Source organism: Mustela erminea, chromosome 8, assembly GCF_009829155.1.
Source record: "Mustela erminea isolate mMusErm1 chromosome 8, mMusErm1.Pri, whole genome shotgun sequence".
NCBI classification, from domain to species: domain Eukaryota; kingdom Metazoa; phylum Chordata; class Mammalia; order Carnivora; family Mustelidae; genus Mustela; species Mustela erminea.
The window spans coordinates 16,949,360-16,975,553 of NC_045621.1; the positions used below are offsets into that span (position 1 = coordinate 16,949,360).

General features: G+C 51.8%; 1 protein-coding gene across 4 annotated transcripts in view; it reads left to right on the top strand.

Moving 5' to 3' along the window:
* Positions 1-26,194, top strand: part of NRP2 (neuropilin 2) — a 114,794-nt gene that overhangs the window by 58,187 nt on the left and 30,413 nt on the right. For 2 of the 4 annotated variants that reach the window (XM_032354529.1, XM_032354527.1), the window contains exons 8-15: positions 561-705; positions 1,807-2,156; positions 4,053-4,197; positions 8,473-8,589; positions 11,468-11,608; positions 23,063-23,325; positions 24,870-24,966; positions 26,117-26,152. In XM_032354529.1, the coding sequence (XP_032210420.1) occupies positions 561-705; positions 1,807-2,156; positions 4,053-4,197; positions 8,473-8,589; positions 11,468-11,608; positions 23,063-23,325; positions 24,870-24,966; positions 26,117-26,152 (1,294 nt within the window). The remainder of the gene's footprint in view (positions 1-560; positions 706-1,806; positions 2,157-4,052; positions 4,198-8,472; positions 8,590-11,467; positions 11,609-23,062; positions 23,326-24,869; positions 24,967-26,116; positions 26,153-26,194) is intronic. The other 2 variants (XM_032354530.1, XM_032354528.1) reach the window with 1 other exon arrangement.

Consider the following 26,194-nt stretch of genomic DNA (forward strand, 5'->3'; position numbering starts at 1 on the left):
CTGTCTGCAACCCTGACCCTCCAACAAAGACCAGAGGGAACCAAGAAAGTGTTGATTGACATAGAGCCCCGAGGAGTAGATGGTACCCTCCGCCATGCTCTCCTCTGTTTGTGGAGCAGGGAGACCTCTAAGTAACTAAGAAAACAACCGTGAAGCACTTTAAAAATACCCTGCAAATATGCCTATATGCCTGCACCATGAGGGAGGGGCAGAATCAAATTCAAGCTGGTGAGGTCCACCAGCCCTAAAAGATGACCGTTCTGCTCCATCTTTTAAGGTGCCTTCTTCTGCTTGCTCTCAGCCCAGAAGCAAAGTTTTCCTTTCCTCTAAAAGTTTTTATGAAACCAGTTACTGTTTTCAAGTAGAGCAATGTGAGAAATTACGTTTGTTTGTTTTTTTCCCCATGGTGCTTCTAATAAAACCCCAAACAACAAACACACTGATTAACAGAAGCTTGAGGGAAATAAGGCTCAACAGAACTTTTACAGCCCCTTCAAAGGCCAGGTGAGTGGGCACACCACAGACAGATTTTGACCGTGGTTTCCCATCTGACCCTACAGGTATTCCAAGCCAACAACGACGCATCCGAGGTGGTTCTTAACAAGCTGCACACGCCCCTCCTGACCAGGTTCGTCAGGATCCGGCCCCAGACCTGGCACTCAGGCATTGCCCTGCGGCTGGAGCTCTTTGGCTGCCGGGTCACAGGTGAGGGGGACCCCCGTGAGGCTGTGGAGCTGGTTGTGTCCTGGGCTCGGCTCCCGCTTTCAGCCCAGTGGCGTGATTGCACCCCGTGAGCTTTCCAGAAGGCTCGTTTTCACCTGGGGCTCTGTTCAGCAGTATCTAATGTACCCCGACTCCAGACCTTGTCCTGCCGGATACCATGTATCTGTGCATCTGCCACTCGCTCACTGGCTGCGCGAGTGTTCTTGGAGGCCTGCTGTGCAACAGGCCCCACCCTAGGGAAGTGGACAGGGGAAGTGAACGAGCCGGGGGGATCTCTAGCCACAGGAAACTTTGGCTGGTGGGCGGCATGGATCATAACCAGATTGTGTACTGGATAGTTATTAACTAAGATGTGTGTATGAAGGAGAAAGACCAGGTGCTCGGAGAAATGATGGCAAAGGGGACCCCACTAACCATTGATTGGAAGTTTGGGGACAGCCTTTCTGAGGGTGTGATACTTAGGTAAAGCTTAGCCTGATGAAGACAGAGGGGAAAAGCATTTGGAACAGCAGGAACAGCATATGCGAAGGTAGTAAAAATCTATGATAACACACGTGGAAGCAAAGACCTGATCCCAGAAAAGTGTCCATCCGGTTAGGAAAATAACCATCCAGGAAACAACTCGGGCTCAGCTGAGCTCCCCTGGGCTTACCACCCTGGGAGGCTCAGGGTGGCCTGGTATCACCACAAGGATATGCATGTCCTTGGCTCACAGTGTGAGATGCTTAGATAGGCCAGGCACTATGCCGTGACCGTTGATGTGGTGACTGGTGGAATCCTTGCGACAGCCCCTACCAGGTAAGTTCTGGTGCTCGCCTTCCTTCACACCTGGATACACTGAGGTATGGAGCAGCTAAATCACTTGCCTGACGTCAGACAGGTAGTGAGGGACACAGCAGACACGGACCCAGCTAGCCTGGCCCCCAGGCTGGGTTCATAACCGCAGTGCTCGAAATGCGAAGACGTCAGTTCTGACTTGCACGTGTGGTCACCGGGTTCTTGCCCAGCTCCCGGCTAAGGGGAGATGGTGGCCGGCAAGCAGGGCGACAGCCACGAGTCCTTGCGTCTCCCTCCCCTCCACAGATGCACCCTGCTCCAACATGCTGGGGATGCTGTCGGGCCTCATCCCCGACTCCCAGATCTCGGCCTCCTCCACCCGCGAGTACCTGTGGAGCCCCAGCGCCGCCCGCCTGGTCAGCAGCCGCTCGGGTTGGTTCCCCCGGATCCCTCAGGCCCAGCCAGGCGAGGAGTGGCTCCAGGTGGACCTGGGAGTGCCCAAGACAGTGAAGGGCGTCATCATCCAGGGGGCCCGCGGGGGAGACAGCATCACTGCTGTGGAAGCCAGGGCGTTTGTGCGCAAGTTCAAAGTCTCCTACAGCCTGAACGGCAGAGATTGGGAATACATCCAGGACCCCAGGACCCAGCAGCCGAAGGTAGGCCATTCCCTGGAGACTCCCTAACCCTATCCCAAACAGGGAAGCTTAGTTTGGGGATGCTCACTTCCTAACCAGATAGTCGTCACCAGACTCCCTGTGTTCTAATAAGCAAACGTTAACTGAGAGATTACTTTGTTCCACGCTGCTAAACCCCATATTTTAATCCTTCCAACATCTCTGGAAGAAGGCTCCTCTGTCGCTCCCATGTTAGAGATGACAAAAGTGAGGCTCGGCGTTACCCCTGGGGTCACAGTGTGTGACTGTGGAGAACCACGATTCAGTCTGACTCCAGAGCCCAGACACCCACCCACCACCCTGCACTGCCTTTCTGTCAGGCTTGACACCCTTTGCACGCTCTTTCAGAGGACGTTTCCTTGGAGTTGGCCAGACGTCCAAAAGGGGATGTCGTTTTTGAAGGCTTCAGTATAGAACCTAGGGGATTGCTTCCAAAAACGACTATTTTTTTTGAACGTCACGGCGCTCCTTTGTATTTTCCTAGTCTGGTCTCTGCTTAGACCTTTCCCATCTCTCATACGGAGGCTGGGAGAGGCAGGAGAAACTTCCCAGGTCAGCAGAGCCCACTCCTCCCACCATCAGGAAGTACGGGTCAGCCCTCGACCCTGGGTATGGAGGAGCCCCCAGCAAGGGCAAATGATATCATGCCTCTCCAGGCCAATCTCGGCGGGGGAGCCAGACATTCTGATCCTAACTGCTGAGTTACCCTCATTTTCCTCAGAAGAGCAGGCCTCTTTTACCAAGGAAGGAGGAATTTCATGTCTCTGTTTGGTCCTCTTTGCTCAGCAAATGTTTCCGTTCTTAATGCAGAGGCACGGCCTGGGTTGGAGGCTTTGCAGTGCTGATGTAAACACCCAGCTCGCACTTTAGGGGCCTGGAAAGGCTCAGGACTTGGTAACTGGAAACCACAGGGGACAGAGCACAAACTGGACCATGGGTTTTCCCTGGCAAGAACAGACCCTGGCTCTTCTCGATCATTCTGGGAGCCTGGGAAAGGAGATGATCTTAGCCAGGATTGGGGCCTTCCCTCCCCATAATAGTGCCCCCTTTTGGAATTGTGGGGATCCTGCAAAGTAGGTAGCATCCCTAGGTTCCGCTCAGCCCATCCCTGGCATGTCTCCACACCAACATCGCCCTAAGTCAGTGGCTCCCACATGTGCTCTGGGTTGGGTCCCCCACCTGGCTTGGACCAGGACAGCCGCACTGTCCTCAGTTCATGTCCTGGAGCTCGACGTGAGCTTTGTTTTGACCTGGGAGCTGTCAGTCAGCTGGGACTTTCTGCATCTAGACTTTCAATCATTATAAGATTTTTTTTTTCTTTTAAGATTTTATTTATTTGAGAGAGAGGGAGTATGAGCAGGGTGAGGGGCAGAGGGTAAGGGACGAGCAGACTCCCCGCTGAGCAAGGAGCCTGACGTGGAGCTCCGTCCCATGACCCTGGGATCATGACCTGAGCTGAAGGCAGACCCTTAACCCCCTGAGCCACCCTGGCGCCCCTACAACAAGAACTTCTAAGACAATAGGCAAAGCAGCCTGAAATTCGCTTCTCTTCTTTCCAGCCAAGTCCTTTCAGACACTAAGTCTTTCCCCCAAGTCCACAATCTCGAGTTCCAGGGTAGAAGACAGAACGTAGCAATTGCCTCTTTGATCTGCTCCCTCTTCTCTGTGTTCCTGGAACCCTAACTATCTTCCAAATGAATCAAAACTTTGGTCTGAGGATGGGGCTCCTATGGGTGGTAATGTCCAGTGAGTCAACTCTGAAGCTGCCTTCTGGGTGGGGGTGAGGGGCAGGGAGGAGACGGGAAGAATCCGGAAGAAGGGGAGGAGTGGGGAGGGGGTCCCACAGAAGAGGGGCTGAGTGGCCCGTCTCCCTTGCAGCTGTTTGAAGGCAACATGCACTATGACACCCCGGACATCCGAAGATTCGACCCCGTTCCTGCGCAGTACGTGCGGGTGTACCCCGAGCGGTGGTCTCCGGCCGGGATTGGGATGCGGCTGGAGGTGCTGGGCTGTGACTGGACAGGTAAGGGCCTGCTTTCCCTCTCCGGGTCCCGCTCACATGCTCGTGTGACCCTGGCTTCCCGGGATGCCCTGGGAGGAGGTCAGACCATGAGGCTGTGGATGGGCCGAGGGGACAGCCCTCCCCGGTGAGGCTCTGTCAGCTCAAACCCCGCCCCAGCCCAGGCTCTGCTGTGTTCTCCTGCCTCCAGCCATGGGCACTACAGCCTCTGGAGGGGGGACAGTTTCTCAAAGGGATGTGCTTTGTCTTTTTTAAAGGATCATTTCAGTTGCCCAGCCCCCGTCTCTCAAAAACAAATCATAACCACACACCACCCACCCAAATTCAATTAGACCCTGACTCTTCAGGCCGGGAGGCTGTGGCTGTTGATTTAGGGAAGGAAAAAAAAAAACCCTCATGATAATAAAGTAATCGGTTTATGTCTGAATCTGGCCTCCAGATGTCAGTGGCTAAGAGACTTCATTTTCATTTCGAAGCCACATCTGTAAAAGGCATTTATTTGCTCAGGAGGGACCCTGTTGTAGGGAAGCTGACGGGAGTAGGACTTCTTCCCCCTGCGCAGCGGGAGTCTTGCTCATTCCTTCCCGCCCCCTCCCTGCCAACCTCACCCCTGCCACCCTCGGTGGCCCAGGCCTGGGAAGACCTCGAACTCTCCCCATAAGGCAGCTCAGGCCCCCTGCGCAAGCCCACCCTCCCCGTTTCCGGGAAGCTCCCTTTGCTTTGGAGCCAGACCCCACCCTTCCTGCTGGCATCTCCTTGGGCAGAGCTGGTGCAAGACGTCACCTGGTGCTGGCTCCCTGCCCTCCAGAAGGAGCTCAGAGGAGCCCCCTGAACCCAGGGCCAGCAGGAGCAGCGGACAAGCCGAGCTGCCCTGCCTCTCAGTCCACCAGGTAGCTCCGTTTTCCCATCTGTGCCGCACCCTTCTCTGGCTCCCCCGACGGGGTATCCGGCAGGATAATAAGGGCACGTCAGAGAAGCACCCCTTGGCGCCCGGGGAGGAGCCTGCTGCCGGTGTGCTGTCTCCGATGGCTCAGAGGAGGAGCCCTGTTGAGGCACGTGGGCTGGAAATCGGGCCCAAATTAGCCTCTCTCACCTTTGGATTGAAGGCAGGCCCAGCGGACGTATTTCAGTAGGAAGATTCTTTACTCACCATCACGTGGGGGAAAGGCCAAGTTTCCCTCTAGCCTGCTGAATGCAAGTCACCTGTTTGCTTGCAGGTGCCGAAAACTGTCCCTCCAGCCGTGATACAAACTGGCTCCGTTTGTGGCCTCTCTGAAATCAAAGGGTTGGAGCCGCAGGGGACTCAGGAGCTTCTAGGCCGGGGGCTTTCAAACAGATTTGACCGTCATCCACAATTTAAAAGAAATTTTTATCGCAATCCACTTGGCTTGCAAGCACGTCATGCGTGCATAAAAGTTAGGGCGTCTTGTTAAGTGCTGGACCCTGGGGACACACGGCCAAGTACGAGACCTTCCTCTGCTGCACTCCGGCCCCATGGCCTCAGACAAGTTCCTTAGCCTCTCAGCACCTTGGTTATCTCAGCTGCAAAATCGGGACAATAATAGTGTATCTGTACCCCCTAGGATTGTTAGGAGTCAATGAAATAATGGATATAAAGTACTTAGACTGCAGCTTGACAGCTAATAAGCCTGTGATAATAAGTAAACGCAGCTGGAACAAAAGGTTCCAGATCAGTGTTCGTTTTCCCCACGTGAGCACACTCTGACATGTCCCAGTCCAATTCAAAAATGCTGGTCATGACCCATTGCAATGATCCCACATCCTACTAACCAGTGTGGCATACACTTTGGGGAAAAAAAAAAAAAAATCACAGATCTAGGCCAATGTCTCTATCACAGATGGGGAAACTGAGTCCCAGAGAGAGGAAGCTACTTGTCAGAGGTGTGCCCTTCTGTGCCATGCCTCTCCCGGCCTGGCCCTGCTTTACGACCGGCTGGACCGTTGCTAATGTCCTTTCCCTCTTCCTGCTCCCCCTCCCCAAGCTGGCCCAAATTACCCTGGCGATGGTCAGCAACAGGTTTCTCATTTCAAATTCCTGCCTGGCCATTCCTTGGAAGATCAGAGTTGGGGCTTCTTAGCCTCCGCCCAACCTCCTTCCTTTTGAAGTCGCTGACATCTGGTTTCAATTGCGAGGGGCGCGTTGTAGTTTGACGGGCAGTTACCACTGAGCTCCCAGGAAAGCGCAGCGGACACGGGCTGCCTTCTCACTATCTTTCATATCCCTGCCTCGTCAGCCCCCTGCGCCCCTGGATTTAACGTGATCTTTACCAACCTGCTACCTGACCCCCCGAGAAACTGCTTCCATGGGCCACATGGCTTTTTTGCTTTTAAAATTCCCATTCCTCTCCTCTGCGACGCATTACCCCCTGCCCCCATCTTCGCTTCATTCCTACCCCAAAAGGAGAGCAGGAAAAGTAATGGGGCTGGCCCGAGTCACTGCAGCTAAATAATCTGAAAGGGCTGCTTCACCTGTTGGTTTGTTTGTGTTCCAAATGATTACTTCTTGCTTTGCTGCCCACAGTTTGCTTTACAATTGAGTTTGAGATTCTATGACACAGTGACAAATTTGAACTTACAAATTAGGACGCTTCGAGGTTATTTGCTATTTACCGTGAGCAAGAGGCAGACACGGTGAAGGAAAGTATGAAAGGTTATGTGCGTCGTATTTAATAGCAGGAAGATGGGAAGTCGACCGTGAAAAAGCTTTTCAACGTTATTTAGCCATTTCCTTCAGCTCGTGGCTTTATTAAACGGCATCCCAAAGTGTGCCTGACAAAGCGCCTCTCCACGCACAATAGTGCAAAGGAACATGTATAGAAATGCGCGGAACAATGCACGAGCTTATCCGGGGAGTCTCCCATTGGAGGGCAGCCCTGGGATGAAGACCCCACCCCCAGGTGCAGACGTGACCGCCAGGTACTGGAGCCCCTCCTGGCCCCACCCAGGGGCGAGGCCCCACCGTTTCATTGGTCTCATAAATAGTTGCCGGATGAATGACTGGCAGAAGCGAGTCGACAAATGAAGGGACGGGCGAGGGCATCTCCTGAGCCCAGGTCAGAACTGCCTGCCTGCGGCCACGTGTGACCCGACCCCGTACTGCGGCAAGCTCCTGGGGACCGTACTTTGAATAAGCTGCCGATATGGCCAAGTCTAGAGCTCTTCCATGGGAAAGGAATTGGCTTCGTGTTGGGGAAAAAAAAATTTTATTTTTTTTTTTGCAAGAGCCGGCCACCTTGGACCCCCTCCCCTCAGGCCTTTCGTGTGCTGGGGCCAGTCTTGGTGGCCTCCCTTGAATCAGGGCACGCAAGCTGCCCTCTGCCACCTTCAATCCGGCCCTGAACTCTCCCCAGCCCCGGCCGCCCCTGGCTTACAGTAGCTGCTTGCATGCGGAAAGCATTTGAATCTGCCACACCCTGACCTAAAGGCACAGATGCAATTACTTCCACCAACTGGAGTCTGAGTCCCTTTGAGTTCGTATTCCTTTCTGTGCAGTTTTGTGCAAACACGAACCACAATGGCTGGGGTCGCACCTCCCCAGCTGGGTCTGGCTTCGCTCGTGGCTTTGGCTGCTGCGCTTCTGATGATCTCGTTAGAGGTGGGCCCCCTAGGTCAGTTAGCTTTGGTTCAAAAAAGTGCTGTCTGAGTCAGGGAAGGCTGAAAAGAGAACGTCTCTTCCACGTAAGAGCAGGGTGAACCGGCCGGCAAGGCACGTCAGCAGCCCCCCAAGGGGCAGTGCACGGGAAGCTCAGTTCATTAAGCAGTGGGAGTTTTTCACTGTGTTGGAGAGGCACCACTCACTGTGCGTGGGGGAGAGGGGAGGGGGGGGGGTGTGGTGTACGCACATGTGCATCACACATGCTTCTGTCTTAAACAGAACACCCAGAGCACGGGTTAGCCTGCCTTGGGGTCAGCTTCACCTGCATCCATCCCGGTCCCACCTGGCCTTCTGTGCTGGCCCCAGGGCCTTTGCTGTCGAGTTTGCTGCAGGGACATGGGTTTGTGTCCCTGCCTCTGTGGAGGCTGTTCTGTAGCTTGGGACTATTTTCCTTCAACTCGGGCAATGCTTTTGACTTCACTGACAGCACACAGAGGTGACTCCAGGGATGTGTGTGAGTGTGTGTGTGTGTGTGTCCATCTTCCTCCTTTAAAAGCCTACACTTAGAAAGGAAACAGCGTTTGGGGCATCTTCCTTCTGCTGGGTTTCAGTGCAGGCTGCCGCGTGCAGCACTCACTTCCCCTTTCTTTGCCTTTCCGCAGACTCGAAGCCCACAGTAGAGACCCTGGGACCCACTGTGAAGAGCGAGGAGACCACCACCCCATACCCCATCGAGGAGGAGGCCACAGAGTGTGGGGAGAACTGTAGCTTTGAGGATGGTGAGTCCCCGTCCGTCTGGGATAGTGCAGGGCTGACCATCAGAGGAGGCTGGTCTTTGGCTGGGGCAGGGACCTGGCTGTCCCCTGATCAGAGGTCAGGGAGTTGCGGGTAGTCAGGGGCTTGAGGCAGTGGCTGTTTACAACTGATCTAGAAGCATTCAGTTATTGGAACAACCAACCAGGATGGCCTCTAGGCATGAACCTGCTGGTCATCAGCTGAGATAAGTGCCCATCCGGAGAGGACCCCTCGTTTGAGAAGTCTCCGTTCCAGCCTTCACTTTGAATCATTAAAATCCTCAGCCTTTTTGGGTTGAGCTGTGTCTCCACTGTACAGTCCGGTGAAGGTCTGGCAGTCATCGGGATGACTAGGCCCAGGGAACGTGGCAATCCAGGTTAACTCAGCAGGTAACCATGCTGTGACCACATTTCTCGGGGTCTTTGCCCACTGCTGGTTGAGAATATGTACTAGTCATGGCTCCAGAAAATGGCCCATCCCCTCCTTCCTGGGAGGTGAGCACAGGTCAGTGACAAAGACAGGGAGGTGCAAAGGCACCTCAACCCTTCTTTGAGATCCCTGGGTCCCCTCGTTCTGAATCAGCCTCTTCACAGGGAGCTCTGTGTCACCTTCCCTTCATCTTCTGAGCGCATCTGAGTAAGATAAAAACAATCGGCAGAGCCCGAAAGTACGTCACATCCCCAAGTAGGAGGACATTCCTAGCAAACCTCAGATTTTGGAACACCTGGCATTTTTGGCTAGAATTTAAGGCTTGACAGCCTCCACTTACAGTAAATTACTGATCCTTATTAAACGTTCATTAGACAACACGAGGGAAGATTGGTGGAGAGACTTGGGGAGACTTAGAGAGACTTGGAGGAGACGCAGCTTAGCGTCGTCTCAGTGGGTAGATGGCACAGTCTTGTGAGAACCTGCGGTTCGCTGACACCACCCGCTCCGCCGGCGGACTGGCCAGCTCCAGAAAATGGCGACAGAGGAGAATGGGAGGGAAGCCAAAAATAAACGCTCAAGTCGTATGACTGAAAAACGATAATTTAATGCATATGCTTTTAGGAATGTTCTTTTGTATATTGTGTGGGTGAGGGGGACACTGTTGGTCAGGGTTAGTTGAATACAGGATTCTGACATTTTAATGAACTTGGTTTTTGTTTTATGAAGAGGAGAAGGAGACTTGGAGAATCTTCCAAGACACGTTTAAGATAGTTCGCGAGCTCACGGTGGAATGCACACAGAGTTAATATATGGTATGGGATTAGCAGAGTTAGCCCGGTGGAGGGCAGGAGGAGGGGTTCTATCTAAATGGTAATCCAGAGGAAAATTTAAGAGTTCTGCTGTAAGCTTTCAGAAGTTTAATGTAATTTTCCCATTTATAGTGGTTTGTTTCCTTTGAGGTTTCTTGGGTGGTTCCTCCCAACTTTTTTTTTTTTTTTTCAAAAGGTTTCTTTGTGGAATTTGGTTTCTGAGATAGAGTCTGAGTGTAAACATGAGAGAGGAATTATGGTATATTGAATTACTCCATATTTTTTAACGGAAAAATAGAAATTCAGAAATTGGCGGGAGAAGGGGGGTGAGGCTAAGGGCCGACTTTTCCAAGCCACAGGTTGATGCTTCTGTAATAGATTCCATGTGTTTCTTCTGGACTCGAGCTGACGTTGGCCAAGGGCGGGCAAACATGAAATGCTCTCTCTTGGGAAGGAGAGGCACAGCCAGGGCCCGGTGGCAGTCTGCCTCCGTGGCCGGCGCTGCCCTTCCCCTCGCCCCCATGGTGTGAGCCATTTGTTTCCACCAGTCTGTTGTTCCCTTTAGATTTCCTAACCTGCATTCTAGACCTTCCCCACGGAAATTCCTCTCTGGGAACCCTGAGAAGGGAAGTGAGAAGGCCAAAGACCCCACTTCCTCCCCGCTACTAGCACTGGCCAGCACTTTTCCGCTGTCTCTGAGGCCGCTGCCGGCAAGCTTCCAAATTTGGATTCCCGTTTCCTCTTTCCCCCACCTCCACACCCGTCCCTACTTCATCACATCTTTGGCACCAGCTCCTACTGGGTTTTTAGAGCTCAGTGGAGCCTCCGAAGAAAGTCTCTGGGTTCAGTCCTCCAGCTTAGACAGGTGAACAACCAAGCGGAAGGCGCGAGCCATGGTGCGGGCCCTTCTGACATTTCCACGAGGAAGGCGTTCGCTGCTGCCCCTGGGATCTTGGCCCACGGGCACTCGGTGCCATGCAGAATTATTCTTTTCTCCTGGTCGGTGCTGAGCCAGGCGGCCGGCTGCTCTGGCCCCTCGCGTTGCCCTGCTGTGCCAAATCGCCCACCTGGCAGTGCTGTCCCACAGGGATGCCGAGCTGACCTCGTGTTGCGGAACAAAAGACCTATCCCAGGAGGTGAAGGGGCAGAAACAAGCCTTCCTTGTTTTGGAGCTCACTCTCTCCTCCCTGGCCCAGCACCTGCCCAGCACATCAGCCTCTCTGGATGCTAATGGGCCTCCCCATCCCTTGTGAGAGCCCGGTTGGCAGGAGCCGGCCTTGCACTGAGGCACTGGGGAGACATTCTTCTCTGGCACTCAGGGAACAGCCATTTTCCCATTTGTCTGCTCTCTGAGGTGGACAGAAGAGCCTGGAGAGAGCCTGAAGCCATTTGGTGGCCTCATTTATAATTGCTTACTATGGGAACCACTGGCAGACTTGGCTTTCGTGCCTGGGAAGGATGAGACCAAAGGCTGACCCGAAAGCCAACGATCGCCAAGATGAGTTAAATGAATAAGCAAAGGGAGCCACTAGGCCTTGCCAGGGTTCTCAATAGCACCACTGTGGCTGTCGTCCGAACCCGTTTCATTTGCCTTCTTTGGGTTATTTCCCCCCACTTTCAGACAAAGATCTGCAGCTCCCTTCGGGATTCAACTGCAACTTTGATTTCCCCGAGGAGCCCTGTGGTTGGATGTACGACCACGCCAAGTGGCTCAGAAGCACCTGGCCCGGCAGCTCCAGCCCAAACGACCGGACATTTCCAGGTAAGCCCACGGCAGGTCCAGAGTGGAAAGGGTTAAGGCCAGCCCGCTGCAGGGCTCCTGGCCCCAGGTTCCCTGACAAGCATCATAACTTCCCACCACAAGGCAGTCCTCTGCTCTGCGCCCACAAACCACCAGTCTTCGCTCACAGTGTCACCCTATGAAACAGCGCGGTCGTGGTTCCTAGCCCTGTCTTGGGATTAACGGTGCAGCCCGGAAGCCGGGAGGGAGCACGAGAGGCCAAGAGGAAAGAAAGGAAAGGCAGAAAGGAAGCAGTTGGGAGGCTTCAGGAGACAGGATGAGTCAGCATCCCCTTGTCACCATAGCTAAGCACTCTGGGCCGAGCCACAGGGCCTGTTGTCGACTCCAAGCTGGCCGCTCTTCCTAAAATGCCTCCTTAGGAGACCACTGGCCTGCAGCCCGATGGATACTTCTCGCAGAGGGTCATCCCGTCGGTAGCGAACCAAGCTGAGGGTCCAAAATGCTGCCACGCCCGTGGGGTCTAGCAGAGCCACCTGGCACACGGCTTCTGGAAGAGTGTTGCTAGAAGACAGCCCTTGACGTATTGCTCAGCTGCCCTTTCTGAGTGCCAGGTCTGGGCAGCCTCTGTGGACACTGCTGATGGAGAGGGGCTTGCCTTGAGCCCTCCTCAGCCTGCGGAAGCAAGAGGCCGGTCCTCTCTCCACCGCAGCGTGTGTTTAGAGCAGGTTCTGGTCCGCACCGAACCCCTAGCTCTCCGGGGATGGGAGAGAAAGAGAAACCCAGCCTGTCATGTTTGCCACTTTCAGGGGCATCACCGCCCCCCTGTGATTAAGCTACTGCTGGGACATGAGCAGAGGCAGAGGTGGGTGTATGAAGACCATTAGATGGTTTTCGGCCGTCAGACAGCTCCGAGAGCTGGGAGTGACCTCAGGAGCATAGAGACTGGCAAGGTGGATCCAAATCCTGAGCAAGTGCTGAGTTTTGAGGATTTATGACCTCTCGTTTTTAATGTAACTTATTTAATGGTAACTTGTGTCATTTAATGTTTAATAATGACTGTGCTTCACAACGGCCTCATAAAATTCCAGAAAATTTAGCAGCCGGCTCTCGCAAGCCAGCGCACGTTGGCTCTAGCACCGCGCATTATGTTTTCCTTTTTCTGCACCCCTGGCCTGGACCCCGGAACCCCATAAGCATTGGAGAAGAAAGGGGTCCATTCTGGGAATTAGTCAATCAGATGTTGCCTCACTAGAGAATAAAAGGGGGATGAGCCCCCCCTTCTGCAGGGTTCCCCAGAGCTGCTCTGTTGCCCCTCAACCCCAGGGACTGGGGGTGTCCCCTGCCCCCCCAGGGGATGGCAGTGGGACAGATGCCAAGAGAGCTTTGCAGGCCGGCCTCCTGACACAGCCTGCACTTGCTTTCCTGGAGGGTCACAGCGTCTGCTCTGGAGAAAAACATTTTCATATTTCAAGTGTTTATCTCTTCAGCATTTGAGTGCTCAGAGAGATTAATATCTGAAGATCACCATGGCCTCGGGCAACAGGAGAGAACACTTACCCTCATCCCAGCCTTAATCACCCTCCCCCCTCTCGTTCACTGCAATAATGTTTAATTAATATAATGAGCCTCCTGCACGTTGGAAAAAAAAATACTTATTTTTATAACCCAGCCTGGATTTTTCATTTCATTTCCTCTCCTTTGAGACCTGGTCCAATTAATTGGTTGTTTTTCCCAACCTCCACTTTGTATCCGAACCTAAAGAAGGTGTGCCGGGTGTGCGTCCGCATGTATAGGCCTAGTGTGTGGGATTACGGGTGTGTGTGTGTCTACATTAGCGTATGTGTTTCTTTCTCAAGGTGTTTGTGGGTTCTGTGTGTGTGTGTGCACATGTGTCAGTGAATATGTGTGCGTTTATGTGTGTGTGTGTACATGTTTTCCATGGGAACCTCTGAGTGTGTGTGTGTGTGTGTGTGTGTGTACATGTTTTCCATGGGAACACACAGTATGCACACACATATATGTACATATATGCACGCGTACATATATGTGTGTTTGTGTACGTGTTTTCCATGGGAACCTCTGAGTGTGTGTGTGTGTGTGTGTGTGTGTGGTTGAGTGTGACTGAGGTGTGTACCGGAAGTGTCATGCACGCGCCTGTGCATTGCGTGAGGGGGGTCTGAGGGGGCAGCTCGGCGGAGATACTTTGAATGAAGGGATTGAAACGACAGCATGGGGAGGTTTACTGGCTCTTCCTCAGGTTCTCCCTAAAAATTTGGCCTTCTCCCTCACACTCTCCTGAGCAGATTTTCTCTCAGAGGCCAGCCCTGTCCGGGCTACAAGGCCACCAGTGAGCAGCTGACACTCCCCAGAGAGCTCCCATCCCTGTCCATGTGAGCCCGGCCTTCACCTCGGCCCCGCTGCCCGTCCGCCCCCGCCGCCCCCTGGCGCAGGCCTCGCCCTCACCTGAGTGGCCCTCCCGCCGCCCTGGCTACCGGCTGGAAATTCTAGCTCTTGTCCTCACTCCAGCTGATTCATTACACCCTGCGGTTTGGGAGGGCTTTCCAGAGCAAGCTCGCGGAGCGGGCAGAGTTCCAGCCGGGGGCTGGCTGGATGGGGACAGAAAGAAAATGAGGGCCATACGGAACTGCGCCATCGAATGCTGTTTCTCCCTGAAGATGCTGAGGAGGAAGATAATTATTTTCCTCTTCCAGAGGAATCCCTGAAATTTGAAAAAGTGGCCCTTGTCACCTGTTTCCAGAAAACACAATTCGTACTGTTGGTTTCGGAACCCTTCCTTCCAGCCTCTGATGATTTTAAAAAGTCACTTGCTGTATTTGCCGCTTTCCTTCTCCTGGCAAAGCTCAATATGGGGCTTTTAGCAGGGGAGGATAGAAAGCCCTTTCTGTTCCGGGTGGTCCTTTCTTTAAAAGAAAGGGGGGTTGCCTGAGGGGAGCAGTCAGGAGAGAGGAAACAGCTGTGCCTGATCAGGGGCAGGCAGATGCTGGACCTTCCCAGTCAAAGCCAAAAGCCCTGTGTCCCCCACACTTCGACACTCCACAAAGAGGAGACACTCTTTAAGAGAAGTGTGCCATATGTTTCACCCCCTTACGGGATAGCCAAGCAAAAGTCATTGCCTGTAGGAAAGGCGGTGTCTCCACGGAGCGTGGAGGGCATCAGGAGAGCCGGGGGTCGGGGGAGGACAGCAGAAGAGCCATGTTGAAATATCCTCCACAGCCTATTTGCTTGGAAGTGTCTGTGGAAACAACTTACATTCCTCAGATATTTTCTGATTTAGTTCTTTTCTCATGTTTTGTTTTGTCTTTTTTTTTTTTTCCTTTCAAGTCAGCAATTAGTTCTGTTCTTTTGGCCAATGGGGAGAGTTGCTTAAGGCTGACAAGACACCCACTGGTTTCTTGCCACTGTTTTTGTTTTTCAAGATAGTCTTTCAAGCCACTCAGAATCCCTTCTTTTAGCTCTTTGCTTGTGGCTTAGAAGCCAGGAGTGCGCTCACACCCGCCCCTGAGAACTCTGTCCCGAATTCAGTAACCCCTGGTGATTGCAGAAGAGCCAGACCCATGTCCTCTGAGAAGCCGCTGTGCCTTTTCTGTGCAGCTACAGCCTCATAGAAGATGTCTTCCCTTGTGGGAACTGTAGTATTTTCCAGAGACAGTCTCAAGTGCGATGGTCGTAAACCCAGTTTTGAGGATGATCAGATTCACATATTTCAGGGACAAGGTAAAAACTCTGAGATGCCGTGGTGAGTCTGTGTGTCTAGAGCATGTTTAATGTGGTAGCCGCTAGCTCTTTTCATTTTACTTAATTACAATCAAATAGAGCTATAATTTTAGTTCCTCATTTCAGGGGCTTGGTGGCCATGATGTGTCAGACAGCACCGTTGTAGACCAGGGTCATCAGCACAGGATTGTCTTGGTCAGACTGCGTAGACGTCTTTTAGCATTGAGGTGTGCGTGATCTCTGGGGTCCTTGCTGATGCTGCTTCCCCACAGAGGAGCCGATGGCAGTGGAAACCAAGAAGCAAGTGATTAGGTGGGTGTACCTTCTCTGGGGTCCCTTGGTGGGAGTGTCCGGTGTGGCTACTTTTGTCATCAGGTCATTCAACCTCAGTGAGCCACCACAGTAAGGGAAGCAAGTAGCATAGCGTTAGGCGGGGTAGGAGCTCTTTCATCTGACCAAAGGAAAGTAAAGACTAAGTAATATCAATAATAGTAATAATAGTAGTCGTACTAACAGTAATAGTTATGGTTACTATTATTATCATTATTATCAGGATTGAGACAAGAAGACTAGAGAAAGAGCGCACCATGGCAGGTTCGCTTCAGAATCCTCAAGTGTGTGGGCTCCCTACATGTGTGCTCTCTTACACGTTCGTTGACCTCATGAAGTACGGTGACAGGATTCCTTCACTTCAATCACTCCAAATGGTGGGCGTGAAATACAGGAAACGGGCAGGGTGCCGGCCGGCTCCGCCTACAGATAAAGCAACACGTGGTCTCAGAGTTGTGGGTTCATGCCCCACATTGGGCTTGGAACCTCCTTAAAATTAAATAAATAAATAAATAATAAATAATTAAAAAATAAAGCAGGCAGTGCCTGTTTGGATCAGTCCACCATTACAAAAAAACAGAGCTTTGGCAGCTCAGCACTTCTGTGTTTATTGGCTTGAGAAAGCAAAACCTTTACTCTGGATTCAGAAACAAGCTCAAGACAGACTAAGAATACAATGTTCCGAAATACTGGAATTCTGCTAAGGGTGGCTGTTCCCCCAGATGTCAGTGGGAGAGTTATTAACGTTATCGCGGGGCTGTTTTGATGCACATCGGGCCATTTATAAACTCCATGGGAGTAGAGGACCAGAACTGTGATTCACGGGGGCACAGGTGCCTGAGACTGTGTGTGTGTGTGTGTGTGGTGGGGGTCAGGGGAGGTAGATGGTTGCAGAGAAATGACAGAGGAGAACTGAGGAGTGAACTTGCTCACGATAGGCTTGTTATTTGGCAGGGAGCTAGTTATGACTCTGAATGAAAAAGCAAATTCTCTGAACTCAAAAGACCTCCCCCGTAGGCAGCAAAGGATCCGGACTCTGCGTTGGCATTAGCTTGAGTTGCCGTTGGAAAGAGGATGAGGTGGCTTGGAGCGGGCAGAGCCACTGCTCATACACAGACGAGACCTTCTGGGGCTCAGACTGTGGGAGGCAATTAAAGACCAGGAGCAGCTTGGCTACAGGAAAGCCGACATTCAAAGAACACCTTCAGCTGGAAAAGAGAAGCACAGAGGCCCTTTTTTAAGGAAAATAGGAAGGCAAATATCTCTGACTTTATGGAAAGACAGCAGTGAAGAGAAGCTATTATTCCTTTTTTGAATTTTTTAAATTTGAATTCAATTTAATTAACACATGGTGTACTATTAGTTTCCGAGGTAGAAGTAGGTGATTCATCAGTTGCACGGGACACCCCATTTCAAGTGCCCTCCTTAACGCCTGTCACCCAGCTGCCCCATCCCCCCACCTCCCTTCCGGCAGCCATCAGTTTGTTCCCGGTAGTTCAGAGTCTCTTACAGTTTGCCTCCCTCCCTATTTGCCTATTATTTTATTTTTCCTTCCTCTGTGTTCATCGGCTTTGTTTCCTTTTTTTTCTGAAAGTCCTGATTGGCTGAGTTCCCCGGCAGTGTGCAGATTGATAATGAAAGGGCAGAATGATGACAAGACTGCCACCACTGCAAAACCTTCATGAAAGTGGACACACAAAAAAAATTTTAAAAAATAAGTTAAAAAAAAAAAAAAGCCAGCTCTGGGAAGACTCCTGCAAAGACCAGACCTGACACCTCAAACATCCACAAAACGGTCAATTGTAAACCCTGAGAACATCCTGCTGAGTTCATCCAAAGTCAATGTTTCCCTTAACAGGTTGTTAATTTGAGGACCTTAGCAGAGATAGACTGACCTTGGGAGGCCAGCCGAGGGGCTGACTCATGTTTTAAGCATGACCTATACAAAGAGATTACATCTCCTGCAGCACTAAATATTCTCTCAGATGGTTGTTCTAGTAGGAGGGCAAGATGCTAGCCAGGAGATGTGTGTGTCGGACAGATGGTGCGTTTGGCTTTGCGATAGCCAGGACGATCTGGCTGGTGATTTACTTCAGGGTTTGGTAAGGTGTGCACACGGCCGAGTCCATGCTGTTGGGCCGAACAGTCACGTGCTCACACAGCACTGCTGCAGCTGAAGCCAGATGCGGCCATAAATCACCAGGTAAGACATCAGGAGATCCTTTCTAGAGACAGCAGCAGGTTAAAATGGCTAAACGGCCCTGTCCTCTGCACGTCCCCGCTGCCCTTTTGAACTCCTATTGTTAGTTCCCATATGATTATTTTTCCTGTGTCATGGGCAGCGACAGATGTTTTGAGTCAAAACCTAGCAAAATGCCTCCCAAATACGTCAGGTCCAGGAGGAGAGGGATTGTATCTCTGGGACGTTAGTTCTTCATTCTCTTTCGGCAACTAAATGTATTTCCTTCCTATTGTCTTCTTGTTGGAAGCTCTCCATGGCCGGCATCACTGCCATCAGCTATGAGTATAAGAAGACAGTCTCCAGCAGGCGAGCTGGGTCTTAGCTGGTCAATTGTCATGTTTGGGGACCTCTTAACAACCCAGAGGGCTTTTTCCCTGAAGTCCAAGTCAGTGGCTAAAGGGGCCCACCTGTGCCATCGCAGCCCGTTAGTTGATCAAGTAATCAGCAGCCATTGCATGCTTACAACTTCCTCTGTGTTCGGCAGTGGTAGGCCATAAACTAGAATGTTCTACGGGAACAGACTTCACTCACAGCACATATATGGGTGCCATGACTTCAAAGAATGGAAGCACTTAGCTTAGAGGAGCATTAGTATAGACCTACCCTCATAACTAAAGCCCCCCCAGTGTGGGCATTTAAAGAGGCAAGCATTGAGTTTCCTGAGAAAATGAAGACCCGGGGTCTGAATTCTTCACTAGTGAAAAATGTTTCCAAGTCAGAGGACAGAAATTGGCTGTGCTCCATCAGGGATAGAAGGAGGACGTGTGTCTCAATGACAGCAGGAAAACTTAAAACTGAATTTAAGAAGTTCCTGACAGTTAGGGTTGTGACCCAGAAAACACATTGCCGATGTGACCTATGGAAACTTCTTCTCTGGAGGATTGAAAGCAGAGGGTGGACAGCTGTTCTGGGGACATTTTCAGCGTGGTTCCTCTGGGCAGCCGGGCTGACTTGATCTAAATGGTCTCTTGAGGTCCCACTCTCATTCCAGAATCATGTTGTATTTTATTTCATCTACTATATAGTGGTAGGAAATACATGTGGTCAACAGCGCATTACGCACAAGTGGGAGCTGGCTGGTTGCAGGGGTTGGAGCGTCTTCACTGACCTCCAGCCAAACCATACTTCCTCGTTAGTCTAGGACTTGTCTTCCCAGGTGACTGGTGCTTTTTTGACCCTTTTTCTTTTCTTTAAAAACAAAACAAACAAAACAAAAACAAAAACACAAAAACAAAGGCAAGCATAGAAGTCAGTGTGTGTAGCGATAATAGTAGTAGTAATAAAGACCAGAGGTTTTAATGAGCACTTACTATGTCCCAGTTACTGTGCCAAGCATTTAGCATGGCCTGTTCCATCTCCTTCTCCTCACAGCCCTCTCCAGCAATGTTCTTATTATACCCATTTTACAGACGGGGGAAACTGAGGCTTTAAATGATGGGTGAGCATCAGACAAGGGGTCCAGCCCAGATGAGCAGCCACGCTCTTGGCAATCCTCCTTACTTGGGTGCCGTTCGCTCCCTAGCCGCCATCTGAGACACATGGCTTCAAGCCTCCGCACCTCCACCTCCGTTTCCTCTCCAGTAAAATCAGAGAAAGCGGTGCTTGCTTCCCCGACCTAGATTTCCCAGGGATGATCACGGAAGAGAAAGCAGGCGGCGCTTCTGGTGCCAACGCTGGCCCACAGGAGGTGCTCAGCCAACACCAGTACTCTTGCCCCCGCGTTTCCGGTCCCCTCCCTGGGGGCCCTGCCTGGTCAGAGCCATTCCTCCCTGATGTCCTGCCTCCAATCAGGCCCCTCTCCGCGACAGGCAGGGAGGTTTTGCGGCTTAGCGTCCCTCTGACTGATGTCTACTGCTAATTCCTTAAATTTACATATCATCTTTCTTCCCTCGAGCTCCTAGCACTTACCAGACAAGTGGGGCACAAATGATTTAACTGAGTGAAATTCAGAGGCCCGCTTGTCTTGAGATTCTGCAAACTAGTGGATTAGCTTGGATGTCAGCACTGACTTATGATCCTTCAGCTGCTCGTGCTTAGCACGCCACCAGCATTAACTCCCCGGTCTTCCCGGGGTCCTTTAAATCATGCGGAGCGATTATGGTCTTATTGGGAGAGCGAGAGCAGGGGTGGGGCGAGGAGGGGGCCGGCTGGGGTCTGGGTGCAGCAGCCTGGGAGACCTCTGGCCTGATGGGGCCCGAAGTTTTAGCCACAGGATGGTTAAACGGAACAGACCCGGATAAGATCCAGCCAGCGCGGCTCTCTCCACCTCCACACACATTCTACTTACTAAATTCTAACCATTATGCTATGAATCCCCTGCCGCTTAAGAATGTAAATTCACACAAGTGACAGTATTTCTGCCAAGCAATTTTCAAGCAGCAAGTGGGTCTTATTTGTGAAACTGTGAAGGAAGAAGGCTGAATAATAAGTCTCTGAAATCTGGTTTCCTTTCGATCTGAGGTGAAAGCAGTCAAGGCTTGGAAATTACTGGAGCACGGGAGCGTCGGGGGGGATGGGGGTTCTCACTGGTGGCCCCACGTGTGTCCCCAGGTCACCCTGTTATTATCAGCTCACCACACCTTTGAAAGGGCTGTTGGTTCAGGACGGTGGGAGGGAATTGTGAAGAGATTATCTGAATCTGGGATTACCAGAGGCTAGCTGACTCTCCCTCTGTTCGTGGGTCTTGAGAGAATATCGAGCCTCATATCGTTCCTTCATCCATGGGTTTGCCAGTCATTCATCGGTGGGATCAAAATTTCCTTGAGTTGTGACATATACAGGGAGAAGCAGCAGAGTATTAACCCTTAGATGCGTAAGCCTGGGATTCTGTCATCTACCTGGAGCCATGGGAAAGGCACCCATGAAACGGTTAAATTACAGTGCAGGGCCGTGGGTGGTTACCTGCTGAAACGCATGAGAAATGGCCTCAATCTTTTTAAAAATAAGGTATGATCAGTGGTGCAGTCGGTAAATGCTTGAGTTGTGGAGAGGAAAGAGGCGGAATGTGCTGGAATGTGCCAGAATGGGTAGGAGAAGAATTGGCCAAAGAGGTGGGAGAGGTGGAGTTGGTAAAGGGTGTGGGGGGGTGGCAGGAAGGAGACGTGAAAGCGGGGGCAGGTGTCGGGGGTGGCGCCCAGTTTGCCTTGAATAAACAGGGACCGATTGCCCACACGCTGGGCGGGCACCTGGGCATAGCTGAAGTGAAGACCCCACTTCCGGGAGGCGGAAAACCCGACGTCAGGTCCGGCTGTGCACCTGACTGCCCTCTCCACATTGGATGAGCCCCTTGAACTTTACTGACCTCTGTCTCTCCGTCTTGTGCAAATAACATTCAGAAGATAGGGCTCTCAAAGGCATTTGGGAAGAATTAGACGAAACGATGCTCGTGAATGTGCTTTGGAAACCTGCAGAGAGCATTCTGCAAATATGACGTATAATTATTATCATTAATAACGGTAGTAATAGGATCTGATAGGAGAAGGCGTAGGTTTGGAAGATCTTGGAGCTGTCTGGTTGCGGCCCCCATGTCTCCTCCCTTGGCAGATCACCGCCTTCGAGATTTCTGCTGTGGACCGCTGCCTAGTTATCTGCGCTGACTCTAGCCTTGAAGTGCTCTCCTGTGCTGGGGTATTAGACATGTGGTTCTGGATGGTTAAGGAGACAAACCGGAATCCCAACTATGCATCCTGAACTGGTCCGATTTGACTGCAAGGGAAGGTAGCTTTTGGTGCAGTAATTCTAGGGAATCTAACTGGAGAGGCTTGGCGGGGGGGCAGGCAGGAAGGAGAGAGATGGCTGTGGGAAGGAAGGAAGGAAGGAAGGAAGGAAGCGGTTTGGGGGCCAGTGATGGGAGGACTGTGACCTGTTCCTTCTTGCTCGAACAATGATGTCCGCTGGAGTGGTAACAGCGAACCACTGGTCTAGAGAATAACCCTGTTGATTCAGGGCTCTGGAGTCCTTGCCTAACAAGTTCTCCCCTAACAAGCCCAAGATGTTCACAGTCCCTGGTGAATAAGAAAGCTGGATGCACACCTCTCAGATTAAGGGGATTCTAAAGTGTTTGAGGGGCTGGCTGTGTGGTATGAACGTGCCCCCACCACCTTGGCAGAAGAGTTCAGCCTAGGAGGTTTCGGGACCAAAGGAGGCGGTGAGATCGTCAAACGCCTCCCTGTGTTCTGCACAAGAGGCCGGAATGCTCCTGTGCCTGTTGGGTTTGCAGGGGCAGGCCCCCATAGCCCGGTCTGCAGGGGACGCGGTCTGCAAATGGCAACAAGACCTCCGTCGTCTGCGCAGTGTCTGATGTATTTACAAAGTAATCTGCCAAAAGGCCCATCCTCGCAACATTGGGGGTGTGAAACCTTGATTTCCGGCCCGGTGTATATTGTCTATGAAACACATAGCCTTCGTTAGTGATGATGACCGTGCCCGTTCTCGGCGGAGCTCTGTTTGCCTGGCTTTCTGAAAAGGGCCAGTTCTGGCCTCCTTGGCCCAGACAGGGAAGGAAGTAGGGCGTCCGGCCACCCTGGCTTTCACCCCACCCCACCGCAGCCAGCATCCCTTCTTCCGCTTCAGGTTGATGGTGGCTTCTGACAGTCACTAGAGCCCAGGTACCTCCTAGTGGCACGGGTGGAGACAGACGGTTTTAAATGTCTTCCGTCTGGACAGTGCCCAGCCAAGACGACAAGGGCTTGAAGCACAAGCTGCCTGGCCGGGATCTTCCGCCTGTCTCGCAGCCGCCTCGCCCCCTTATAATCTAGTCCATTAGGCGGCATCGGTCCTTTGGGTGAGCCAATGGCGAATAAGACACGGGTCTGGCGTCTTCGAATCTGGGGGGGAAGACAGACACAGACACTGCGAGCCAAGACGGAAGGCCAACCGCACCAAGTGCCATCTGCAGACAAGACAGAGAAAGTGATATGGAGAAATGGGCAGGAAAGACCAACCCGACATAAAGGCTCCCGAAGAGGCTTCAAAAGGAAGCCGCTTTTGAGCCAAGCTCGGAAAGAGCCTTGAGAAGGAAGCACGGGGCCTGGAGAACAAGGACATGAATAAACAAGACTTCAACCCCCCAAACTCCGGTTCTGGCTTTCCCGGGGCGGGAGGGCACAGCCTCAAACTGGTCTCTCTCCCCAGTGTTCACCGGGACCCTCTGGGTTTCTTTCCTCCAGATGACAGGAATTTCTTGCGGCTGCAGAGCGACGGCCGGAGAGAGGGCCAGTATGCACGGCTCATCAGCCCTCCGGTGCACCTGCCCCGAAGCCCCGTGTGCATGGAGTTCCAGTACCAAGCCACTGGCGGCCGCGGGGTGGCGCTGCAGGTGGTGCGCGAGGCCAGCCAGGAGAGCAAGCTCCTCTGGGTCATCCGCGAGGACCAGGGCGACGAGTGGAAACACGGGCGGATCATCTTGCCCAGCTATGACATGGAGTATCAGGTAGGGTGGTGATGGGCGGGGGCGCAGGTACAGAGGTCCAGGGGAATCTTTGTGATCCGGATTTCAAGATTTCCGAGGGCCGTGCCCATTCATCATTAGGGAACGTGGTTAAGCCCCGCTGTTTTCATTGTGTTTCTCACATTGCCATGGCAACTAAATGACACTCTTATTTGTTATTCAAAATGTGCCTATCTCTACACCCAGACTTGGTTCTTTGTTCCTCCTATTGCCTTTTATATTGCTGAAATCTTCCCAACAAATGTTTCTTCTCTCCAGTTTAGTTTCGATTGCTATCAGGTAGCCTGACAAAGGGACCCAGAAGCCAGGGAAATAAACACACACCAGCCTCCACATACAAGGCAGGAAGCCTGCCGAGCCCCCTCCAGCTCCAAGGAGAGGACAAAATCCTGCCAGACCCGCCCTGGGGCAGGTGGGCACGTAGAAGGGGCGGCCGCTGTTTGCACTCAGTGGCCCGCAGACCCGAAAGGCTCCTCAACGAGGGGTTCCTCTCCCCAAAGCTGCAGGAGCTGGGCTCTATTATCTCTGCCCCACAGAGCGAAAGACTGAGGCACAGATGGGTTTGCACAGCTGTGGCTGAGGCTTGGGTAGGAGGAGGCACACTGTGGAAGAGGTGACTGAGAACCAGCCAAGGCATTAACCTGCTCCTCCCCAGACGAGAAGCAGCAACAGATGGCTGGTGAGGCAGCCAACTGCTCGCTCAGCTTGCCAGAGGACATGTGCTCGTCTGCGGAGAGAACCCGGGGAGGGTGAGCATGAGGAATGATTGAAGACCACGGAGCCAAGGGCCTTCCGTATGCAGCCTGCACTCGCGCTGGAGGTTGTGAGGGGTCCTGGGCTCCGCCCCACCCTGCCTGCATTCCCATTTATAAACCTTAATGCACTGTATCGCAAGGACCTGTTTGCATTTTTGTCTCCCCCGCCAGATGGTAAGGTTCCCTGGGCAGAGGGTCCGGATGCTCGATTTTGTAACTGTCCTTGTTCCTGGCACATAGTAGGTGTTCAGGCAAGTATTGGTGAAGGAGAAAGTCCTTTCCCTCCTCGTTGTAATAATGGAGGTATAAGACAACATTATGCCAAAGGCAGTCCAAACCCATCACACCGGGTATCTCACCTTACTCCCATCTGTTATGTCCTCTGAGTTTCCAAATACTTGGATTGGGCATTTTGAAAGATTTATGGGAAAGAAAACTCAGACATGGCTAGGGACATTTCAACTCTCCTTTAAACATGTCTTGATTCTGGTCCTTTTAATCAGTACCTTCCAGTTACTGGACAACAATATCCACACCTTGTTATATATATTTTTAATCCCTTTAGATATGCATTTGATTCTTTTTAAATTAAGATTTCAAGTACTCTAGCCATGTGGTCAACAGATGTGTACCAGGTATAGTAACATACACACACACACACACACACACACACACACACTTTAAGCTGCGTTTAACAGAAAATTGGAAATCTTTGCATGGTTTGAACCAGGGAGCTCGGTTAACCATGGCTCTTGTTCTCCCGGCTTCTAGATTGTGTTTGAGGGAGTCATAGGAAAAGGACGTTCAGGAGAAATCGCCATTGACGACATCCGGATAAGCACTGATGTCCCACTGGAGAACTGTATGGGTACGTGAATATTTGTCTCTTTGTGGTTCTTCCAAATAAGACACCGGGGGCGGGGATATACAAGAGGAGGCAACACGCCATTTTCAAACCCAGTTGAACCCAGTGGGAGAACAGCTACAGTCCATGCAGGAGGTGGGCTATGAATATCGTTGTGTCTTAGGCTGCATTCGGGAGGGGAGGGGTGTGAAATGAGGTGAAGTCTTCTATCTCCTGTTCCCATTCAGAAATAGACAAGCATTAAGTATACGGAGACTCAGGGTGCCAACACCCCATCATCAGACTCCAGCTTTTAGCAAAGAAAATGCTAGAGAATGAGAGCAGCTGCCAGTCAGAATTACATGCTGCACGGGTTTGATGTTTTTAATGGAAGCCTTCACTGGAGAGCTAAAATAGTACATATGTTATATCAGACTGATAACACGATTACCCACGTTGCTCCTGTACATGAATGAATTGCAGGAGAAATGACGGCAGGGGAGGTAGAATTTTCGTTTTCTTTGAAGCTAGTAGCTTCAATGCCCCGGATCCCAGAGCTGTAAGATTAAGCACCGCAGGCCAAATGACCAGCACAGGAAGGACACCGTGATTGTCCCTTTGGACAGAAGTGCTGAGCAGACAGCCCACCGAAGATGCACACATCTGCCCATCCCGACACCGTCTCCCATGCGCGCCATGGGCATTTCCAAAAGCAAGAGGGAATTCTGAGAAGGAACGGGACCTGCTTTACTCGGCAGAGTGACTGGGATCCCTTACTGAGTGCTTCTCTTGGCACACGGGTCCTGGATGTGTGTGTGCCCGATGATGTCAGAAGCAGCTGGGACCACCCCAGCCCCTCAGGCCCTGGGCATCTACGCGCAATCCAGGCTCCGAGAAAGTAATCAGTGGTAAATGACTGATTACAATGCTTCAGAGACCCATTGCTCTATAAAGTCCTTTTTGTTCCAAAGCAACTTTAGGGCTCCTCCTCCTCCCTCCCCACCCCGCCAGCCCCTGGGATGCTGATGTGTTAGACACGGTCTCGAGCATGAGGAGACATGGGGACACTTTCCATGGGGTATTACAAAAAATCATCTTCATTACACCTTAAACCTGCCCCATTACTTCTACCCCTTATCTAACTCAATATTTTTTTCTTTTTTTTTTCCTCCAGAACCCATCTCAGCTTTTGCAGGTGAGAATTTTAAAGGTAAAAAAAATATTTTTTTTTTTTGCATGTCTTTTTCTTCCA